Below are 9879 nucleotides of genomic sequence, written 5' to 3'. Positions count from 1 at the left end.
AAAACCCATTTCGCGGGCTGATATACGTTCATACTGATGCACGTCACATATGTCTAGAAAATGAAACTTGAAATTTCGAAAAAAATTGTGATGCGTGTCAGTATGTGTTCACTGTTTTACTTTTCACATGAAATTCCGATATAATTGTAATTTACACACTCTGAAAAGTATTTCTAGAAAATTTCATAAAGAATTACCCATTTTTCTGAAAGCTAGGAAAGAAAGCTGTCTCATGTGAATTTTTAGAAACTCCGCACCTCACCCTTGGAAACATTTTTTCACAATAAATTCCGATATAATGAGAATCTACACCATCTGAAGCATATTTGTAGAAAATTTCATTTAAAAATATCTATTTTTCCGTATGTTATGAGGAAACAAAGTCGGTGGGAGTATACATCTGTAGGAATGCCTGTTGTATTTTGAGGGTAGTTTGGCAGATGTTTCTAGCAGCTCAGGCGGCAATATTGAGACTACGGTTCTCTTGCAGACGCCCCGACCAAATCAATGTTAATGTCAGTACTGAAAGTTTTAATATTGATATCTCTATCACGCAAAGTTTTCATTAGAAATGATGACTATCTCCATACTTATGGATGTATAAATAAATGTTGTCTGCCACTGGAATGACATTTACATACATAAAAAAATTTGGCGGAGTTATGATGTAAGCACGTGCTACGTAATTTTTTATTTTTACGAATTTTCACAAATTTTATTCGATTATGTCTTCTGTATAATGGAATTAATACGATTATGCAAAAAAAAAAAATCTTTAACCCTCCCCTCTCCCTCAATGCCCAAACTTTCCACTTTCTCTATTTTTTTTTTAACTCTTGGTTTTAAAATACAGACAGTCTGGTTCTGCCGGTCGTTTCTCTTTATAATTTCCTAATAATTTTTTTAAATACTTCAAAATCAAAATTGAAAAAGTTTTAATCGTACATGCGCGCATGAGAGAATCATTTACTAACAGAAAATTGTTATTTAAATGAATTATCCGTAGCATACCCTTAACTTATTGTAGATAAATTCCCACTATGTATTCTACAAATGTAACTCTTCCAGGCATTGTCACATTTCATGCCATAATGATCCATGTAGATGGCCTCATCAACATGCCACCGGTGCATATCTCCTCTAGAACCACGTATGTACTTCAGTTTCTGTTTAATTTGTGCCCAGTATGATTCCACATTGTTTGTACATACACCAGACACAGGATCTACAAAATGAGACAAGTGGTTCACTGTTCTATGAGTATATCCTAGTCTGGATAAATTTTTAAAGCTGGATCACATATCCGTAAAAATAGTGGAACCCGCTTCAATATTTCCAATAATGACCACTTCTAGTGTCTCTGCTTTTCAGTCAGGAACAAGTTGCAGATAACTCTTCTTTACTATGTTATCATGTATTCCAAGTATCCAAAGCTTCTTCACTCTTCCAGTTTTCCTGTTAATATGAAAGCTTTTGTCTATATGGACTATATGATTCAGGCCACCTAATTTCTTGTCTTTCGATAATTTTTGGGTACATATTTCCCTGCAATATTCGTACTACTGGACTGCTGTCTGTCTGCTACTATTGTTCATGGATATGTAGCTTGTCATTGGCATTTCACACATGAAGTCTAGGATTATGCGAAAAAGTGATAAGACCATCAATTGACATTTTTTCCATAGATAAAACTCTCAGAGTGGTTGGTGTTAGGAAGGGCATCCAGCTGTAGAAACTCTGCCAAATCAGATTGGAGCCTGGTGTAGCCATCTGGTTCACCAGTCCTCAGTCAAATCGTCCAACCCATGCTAGCATGGAAAGTGGATGTTAAACGATGATGATGATGATGAAAAGCCTTCTTTTTAAGAGGAAAAATGAAGTTGGAAGAGTGGTGAAGAAGTTTAAGATGTGTGAAATATATGATAACATGGTAAAGAAGGGTTACCTGCAACTTGTTCCTGATTGAAAACAGAGACACTAGAAGCGGTCATTATTGAAAATGTTAGAGAAGTTCCACTATTTTTACAGATATGTGGCCCAGCTTTAAAAGTCTATCCAGACTGGGATATACCCATGGAACAGTGAACCACTTATCTTATTTTGTACATCCAGTGTCAAGTGTATGTACAAACAATGTGGAATCATACTGGGCATGAATTAAATGGGAACTGAAGTATATATATGGATCCAGTGGAGATATATGTGCCGGTCGCTTGTCGATGTACAAGGATTATTATGGCATGAAATGTGACAATTCCTGGGAGAATTAAAATATATTTATAAAGCACATAGTGGAAATTTATCTGCAATAATTTAAAGGTATGTTTACAGATAATTTATTTTAATAATATAATTTTCTCTTGCGCATGCACAATTGTTTAAGACTTTTCAATTTTGATTTTGATGTTTCTCTGATCATGAGCAGAAGTAGTTGGGGAGCAGCATAGCCATGTGTCGAGGGGAATTCTTTGGGGTTTGGATAATACACCTTTGGAAACATGGGTATTTTGTTCAACATCCTTAAACAACTCATATTCAGGGACCTTTTGAGCAGGATGGGCTACTCAACTTGATATGAGATCACTATGTTGCACACATATGGTTGTGACATATGTGTGTGGTATACCCTTATCAGATGGGTAGTCATGATGGATATACTGGGCTTCGTATATTTGCACCCCAGTGTCACTTTGATGGCATGCACTACTCTCTCACTCAATAATAATAATAATAATAGTATATATATATATATATGTATGTATTTGACCATCGAAGTTTAAATGTGCACTTTTCCATGCTTGCCTAGATAAGGTGGAATTTGTTGAGGTAAATTTTCTATGGCCTGATGCCTTTCCTCTTGCAAATCCTCACCTGTAATATTTCACGATGGCCAGATATATTTTCATGAAAAGTAAAAATGAATGCCTGCTTGTGACACTCATTACAATCATGTAATGTCAAAATAAGGAGGCACAAGCACTCACTTGCACATGCACATGCATGCACATACACACACACGCACACATTCATCATCATCATCATCATTATTATTATTTAGTGTCTGGCATGGGTTAGATGGTTTCATTGAAACATGTAAGCTGGAGAGCTACACCCGGTTCCAATCTGATTTTGCATGGTTTCTACGGCTGGCTGTCTTCCATGCTGGCATGAGTTGGACTGTCCGACAGGTGCTGGAGAGCTGCATGGACTCCATTGTCTGCTATGGCATGATTTCTATGGTTGGATGCCCTTCCTAATGCCAACCTGCTTACAGAGTGCACTGGGTATTTTTTATACAGACCAACTCCAATGGGGTCACCAAGTAATATATATATATATATATATATATATATCATCATCATCATCATTATTGTTGTTTAACATCTGCTTTCCATGCTGGCATGGGTTGGGTGGTTTGACTGAGAACTGTTAAGCCGGGAAGCTGCACCAGGCCCCAATCTGATTTGGCAAGGTTTCTATAGCTGGATGCCCTTTCTAATGCCATCCACTCCGAGAGTGTGATGGGTGCTTTTTACATGCCACTGGCACACACACACACATTTGGGTAGGGCTTTAATTTTATGCAGTTATGAGGCTAACTCAGTTTTATGTTTGTTGATTGATTTTTGATGAGAATAATAAGTATATAATGTTATTGCTCTTGGTTTCAGATTGCGAGTAACAGCTAGAGAATATTATGGCTCCATCTGTGGATCCTATTGAAATGGCAGACCAAGTGCAAACAGCATTACGAGAAAGGCTTGGACAGTGTTGGGTTCCAGAGGCACCAGTTGGTTTCAAAGAAGAAGAACAGTAAATATTTCTGCTTGCAATTTCACTTGTTTAACTCCTTTGTGATCATATGTTGAATGAAATATCCTTTCTGTATTTTAATCAACTTTGATTAATTAAGGATTACTATTTCATTTATTTAACTGTTTTGTGACTGTATGTCTGATAAAATATAGAGACTATGTCTGTATATAGTTGAGGTCCAGACCATTTCCTCAAACATGCATTAGTTTATAAAATTCTGTAATGGTTTATATTCTCTCCTGTATCTGTTTTTTTTTCCTCTATACTGTTGCTTTTGTTAGTGGACACAGAAGACACAAGCAAGGGAATTGGTCATAGTCACAGTTACTGTTTGTCTGTACTTATGCTTATTCTAGGTATGACTTTAAACTGTATTTGGTAGTGGAACCCTATCTGGGAGTGCCAGGTTTTTGAAGAATGTGGAACCACCTCTTAGCCACCATTGTTCTCATGTTTACCCTGACCTAGAATAGTAGCAACTGACCGGGTTCCAGCTATGGGTTAAATAGCATGTAATCATCTGAGCTTGAGTTTGTTAAAATCATGGGATGCAGCATGGTGGGTGTGCACTATTTCAGTAAATGAACTTAAAGAGTCAATGGCAAATGTCACTAGATGCTGAGTGAATGAACAGACAACAGTTAGTTGAATCGGTGAACTACTACTATCTTCTACAGTTGGGGCGTGCACAGATGAGATATTTCAGCTAGCATAAGACCAATGTGACTTTCATGCCTCATTGCTCGATCGGGATGTCTGGTGTGGAAGAGTTACATTTGTTTGGGTATGTTGTCCAACCAGGTGAGCATTTTAGTTCTCAGCACAGTGTTTAAGGCTAATTATAATATTGATGTTGTAGCTATTTATGTGTGTATGTTTCTATGTAGTTGGATTGAGTAGACATGAAAATATTTTTTGAATAGTAAAGGGGTCTTTTATGTGGATCTGGTCAGAAAGGGAGGGATAGTGTTGTAACTTTATCAAGTATCCCATTTTCTTTTCAGACATAGTGTGTCTAGAACCATATTGTTAATCTGTCTGCCTTTCTTTCTATCTTTCCCTTTGAAGGTAGTGTATAATCTCAGCATAGGCTGTTCCACTTTAAAGAAGTGATGGTAGTGTTTTCTTTTCTGGCAAACTATATCCCACACTTAAGTTTGTATCCAGTATATTCATCTTTTTTTGGGACAATAGAATTGTGTAGCTACTATTTCTAGTAAGTTTGAGTGGCTGTGTAGATACACATCTTCATAAATGTATAATCTGTTGTTTGAATCCATAGTGGGATGTTGGTCAGTTGTGATATTGAACCAAGTATTTTACGACTAACATTTTCTTTGAGACTAATAACTGATGTTTAATATTTATGTGTTCAGACAGATTGCTGACTTAGTGAAACGGACTATCAACTTTGGTGAAAGTAACTCAGTTCTTTTAATTGGAACCCGTGGTATTGGTAAAACTATGGTAAGTCATACCATTGTATTATCACTTTTAGTTCTTTATTGTTATCTTCATTGTCATTGTTTTCTTCATCATTATCATAATTGTTATCACCCTCATTACTACCTCCAAAACCATCATTATTATCACTATCATTATATTTATCACTCTATTGTCATCATCAATACCATTATCATTGTCATCACCGTCATCATTATCATCGTCACCCTCATTGTTATCATGAACATCGGTAACCATCGTTTTCATCATTATCATCTTGATCACCATCTTAATAGTCATTGTTATCTCAGTGATGAGTTTTGTTTTAAATTTTACATGTTTACCAAAATTACTTCTGTCTGCTGAATCATATCATTAAATTTCCTACCAAAGTCAATTCTACCATTCTCTGTAATCGTGGAAGCCACATATACTTCATATAATCAATACTGTGTTACAAACACTGTTTTCTTAAGAAGCTAACCTTTTCCTAAGTGCAAAATATACCAAAAAAGTGTACTGTTCCACTAGCCAAGTCAGTAATCACTGTTTGTGTGTGCACATGCATATACAGTTGAGACCATACATAGGAAATATTATCTTACAGAAAATTTTTTATCTCACCTACTGATTTGATAAGCTTTTGGATGCTTGTGTTGTGAATTTGAACCAATGCAGACATTTTGTTGTATTTGTGAGGCATATGTTACTGTTCATTTCTTAAGTTGTCCTATCTGTCAGAGGGTATAAAGGTACTTGATCAATCTAGAGATCATTATCATCATCATCCATTCTCCATGCTGATGTAGTGGGAATATATATTCAGTACCAGGTGTTGATATGGCTGCGTGTATATTATTACAGGAGTTCATATAGAGATGAATAAATTCAAGAACTATATATTTACTAATTTTATTTACTGGTCGATGATGATACATAATCAAAATGTAGAATCTAGTTGAATGAAGTTATCTATGCAAGAAAGTTCAGAGATATAAAATGTAGAAATAACAACTAAGTGGGTAGAGAAATAGATGGACATAGCAATGACGTGAATGACTCTAAGTCTAATCAACTAAGAAACGAAGAGCAGGGTTAGCAAGCTGTTTTTATTAATGGAGCGCTATACATTCTAGAAACTTCCAAGAGAAACTAAGCTTCTTGAATAATTAAGAATCACATCTCATGACACATGCTTTGAGAAACTTAGTAAAGGGAGCTTACTCTATAAACATTCTTGCAAGGGAGATCATTCAGCTATTTAGCTACATAGACTACTACACTGGCATGAGTTGGATGGTTTGGCCATAGCTGGCAGACTGAAGTGCTGCACCAGGTTCCAGTCTGATTTGGCTTTGTTAATATGGCTGGATACCCTTAAAGTGTGCTGGGTGCTTTTTTACGCAGTATCAACATCGGAGCACTTATGTGACACCAGCGCAGATGCTTTTTATATGACACCGGCACAGAGCTTTCAGGCCAATCTTCTTCATTAGGGGAAGTGGCATTAACACTTCTGCTATGGAGGACAGGTCTTCTTGGGTACAGCTAGACATCTTGGTCCTTTGTCATCTCAGCAAAGCGCCAGATATCTTAGTCCTTTGGTATCTCTCTCAGTCTTGGTGTCCAGTCCAGCAAGAAGTTTAGCTTTAATCCACTTAACATCTTGAAATTACAATTAAATGCTGATATATAAAAGATGCGTGAGGTTGAAGAAATATTTCCATATTTTTGTACATGGATGTACTGATACTTTTAAGGGGTTTTATACTCATTCTGAAGCAGCCACATATCAATACTGGTGGTTGTGTTCTCTTGCCCTTTTTTCCACTACTTCTAGAACAGCATATGTTTTTTGGGGCTTGTTGAATGTCTAACCTAAACCCATCTTGTATACATGTTACCTCCCCTTCTGTTCCTCTTTTCCTTCTCCTCATTATTTTCCTCTTTCTCATCTTTCTTTTTCTCTTCATCTTCCTCCTCCCCACTCCTTCCATCTCTTCCTTTCTCACTCTCACCTTTCCTCTGTTCTGTACTTTACCAACCACTTTATTACCCACCGCCCTAAATAACCTCATATTTTGCTGGAATTCTCTTCTCACCAACATTTTCCTACCAGTCACCTACCTTTGACTACACTAACCTCATCGACTTGCATCAGTTCCTCTATCTTCTGTGGTAAACTTAACCCATTACCCAGTTTAACACCACCAACTAGTTTTTGGATACCTTTAGTAATATTAACTCTGTTGCAAACACTTGTTTCATATGAGGATAACTCCCTTCTTCCCTTCCATCTGTCAGAGGGCCAGCAAATAAATAATGGACACTGTCCTCATTGTAAGGTGGTTGGAGTTAGGAAAGGTATCCAACCATAAAAAAACCTTGCCAAAATAGACAGTGAAGCTTGGTGCAGTCTTCTGCCTTCAAAGCCTCTGTCAAGTGGTCCAGCCCATGCCAGCATGTAAAATGGTCGTTAAATAATGATGCTGATGATGACTCTCCACTTCTCATTATACCATAAAAACAGAGGATGTTGTGGGTGATGACAAACTGGCTGTGAGAACTCTCCATTTTCTATACCTTTACTCTTGATACAGTTACCAACTTTTCACCCTCAATCTACCTTAATATTACTATTACATGACCTACTTCAGCTACCATCCACTTTTATGTCACTGACCCACAGCTATTCTACTTACCATCCTTCTACATGGTAAAAGTTTGTATAATATTTGTACATTGTATGGTATGGAATGTCAGAAGTACCTACTTAGTACAGTGGTATGTGTTGTACATTTGTATATGGTATACCAATATAGTACATAGTATATGTTTAGTAGTGTGGTTTTGTTGACATATCATCTGGTTTCACTAGTCTGACAAAATCTATATATTTACACGTACACATCTTGTTTCAGTTTCAGAGTTATAGCTCTTGATGTTCTTAATTGAAATCCAACTTTGGTCAACTTTACCTTTCGTCTTTCTGGGATCTATAAAATGAATACCGTTGGAATAATTGGTTGTTTTAATAAGCATTGGTGTGGCTGGTGGTTCTACGTAAAATGCATTGGTGCTGGTGTTGCGTAAAAAGCTCCCAGTACATTCTGGAGTGGTTGGCATTAGGAAAGGCATAGAAACCAAGCCAAAACACACAATGAAACCTGGTGTGGTCCCTGGCCTTGCCAATTCCTGTCAAGCTGTCCAACCTATACCAGCATGGAAAACGGGTGTTAAATGTTGGTGATGGTGATGACGACTTTTCTGTGCTTTCATGGGTCAGATGGAGTTTATTGAAGCAGATTTACTTTGACTAGATGCTCTTCCTCTTCACTAACCCTCACCTGTTTTCAAGTAAGGTAAAATTTTCCCATGGCCAGAACTGTTCTCTCAAAATACTGGCAATAAATGACACTACTTGTATAACAGTGACAATCATTAACAACTATTACACAATGTCAAGACATGCAGTGGGACTGAACCCAGAACCATGTGGCTGAGAAGCAAACTTTTCACTCACGCACTACCTTCTCAAACTTTGTGATCTTGGACCAATGTTAAATTAAATGTTGTTCTTTCTTCCAAACAGTTATTGAAGAATGCCTTGAAGGAAGTGAAGAAAGACAAAAATGTTCACCAGAATCTATTGGAAGTCTATCTCAGTGGTAAGGAGCACATGTTTCATTTACAGATTGTTACAAAATTTTCATTATCTTTACACCCTTTCAACTATACTTGTCATGGTTGATACCTAACAACTCTTTCTCTCTCTCTCTCTCTCTGTTATTGAAGCCTTATGTTAACATCACCAGAATTATACGAGAAAGGTAAATTGTGAATTAGATGCCATATTACATAATACAAGGAGTACCATTTTGAAACCTCTTTTATCAAAGTAAAGTAAATATTGACACAATCCCAGTAATTGGAAACTGAAAATAAGTAATAGATTGGGTAGGGAGGGTTAGTCAGTCTGACCTTTAGTTGTCAGAGGTGATAGCTTTTGGCAAATTTTGATCTTATTAGTCCTCCTCAGCAGAGCAGAGAGATTAATGTGTCTGCTAGATCAATAAAGTTAGAAAACTGGTAATCCATATAGGTGCAGGCATAGCAATGCCAAGATAAATATGACTTGGTCAATGCTTGAATACTGTTAACCTTTCAGTGTTTGGACCACCCAAAACTAGCTAAAAATTATTCTCCTTTATTTGTTTGAACTGGCCAAATCCAGCCATATCTGATTCTACGAAATCGCTAAAAAAATAAACAGATCACATTATTGAATTCTCGTAGCTTTGAGATAATGTGAGATAAAGCCTTTCCTGCTTTTATTCAAGTTAAAATATGGTGAAATTTTTGAGACTTCTTGGTTTTTTTCAACGTTTGTAGAGAAGTGTATATCTTAGTTTTTAACGATATGGTATCAGCAAGTAGTGATTCCAACTTCAAAGGTTTTACTCTTGATGATATACAAAATATAAATGGAAACAATAGTGATTTGTCTTCGGACAAATCATATTGACATTTATGAATCTTTGTTGGATGAGGAAGATTTTGATAATGAAAATGATAAAAATGAAAGTGATGAAAATGGTATTGAAAACATTATGGCAACAT

At 36.5% G+C, this 9879-nt stretch overlaps 1 protein-coding gene across 3 annotated transcripts in view; it reads left to right on the top strand.

The window, feature by feature from the left end:
• The window catches only part of LOC106870698 (origin recognition complex subunit 4), a 44659-nt gene that overhangs the window by 972 nt on the left and 33808 nt on the right, over positions 1-9879 (top strand). Inside the window, exons 1-4 of one of the 3 annotated variants that reach the window (XM_052968896.1) lie at positions 255-667; positions 3672-3813; positions 5193-5283; positions 8852-8927. In XM_052968896.1, the coding sequence (XP_052824856.1) occupies positions 3698-3813; positions 5193-5283; positions 8852-8927 (283 nt within the window). In that variant the 5' untranslated portion in view covers positions 255-667; positions 3672-3697. Of the gene's footprint in view, positions 1-254; positions 668-3671; positions 3814-5192; positions 5284-8851; positions 8928-9879 lie in introns of those variants that run through there. The other 2 variants (XM_014916864.2, XM_014916863.2) reach the window with 2 other exon arrangements.

The sequence above is a fragment of the Octopus bimaculoides genome, chromosome 6, assembly GCF_001194135.2.
Source record: "Octopus bimaculoides isolate UCB-OBI-ISO-001 chromosome 6, ASM119413v2, whole genome shotgun sequence".
Lineage (NCBI taxonomy): Eukaryota > Metazoa > Mollusca > Cephalopoda > Octopoda > Octopodidae > Octopus > Octopus bimaculoides.
Note: the sequence above shows the minus strand (reverse complement) of the source record. Positions and strands in the feature narration are given on the sequence as shown.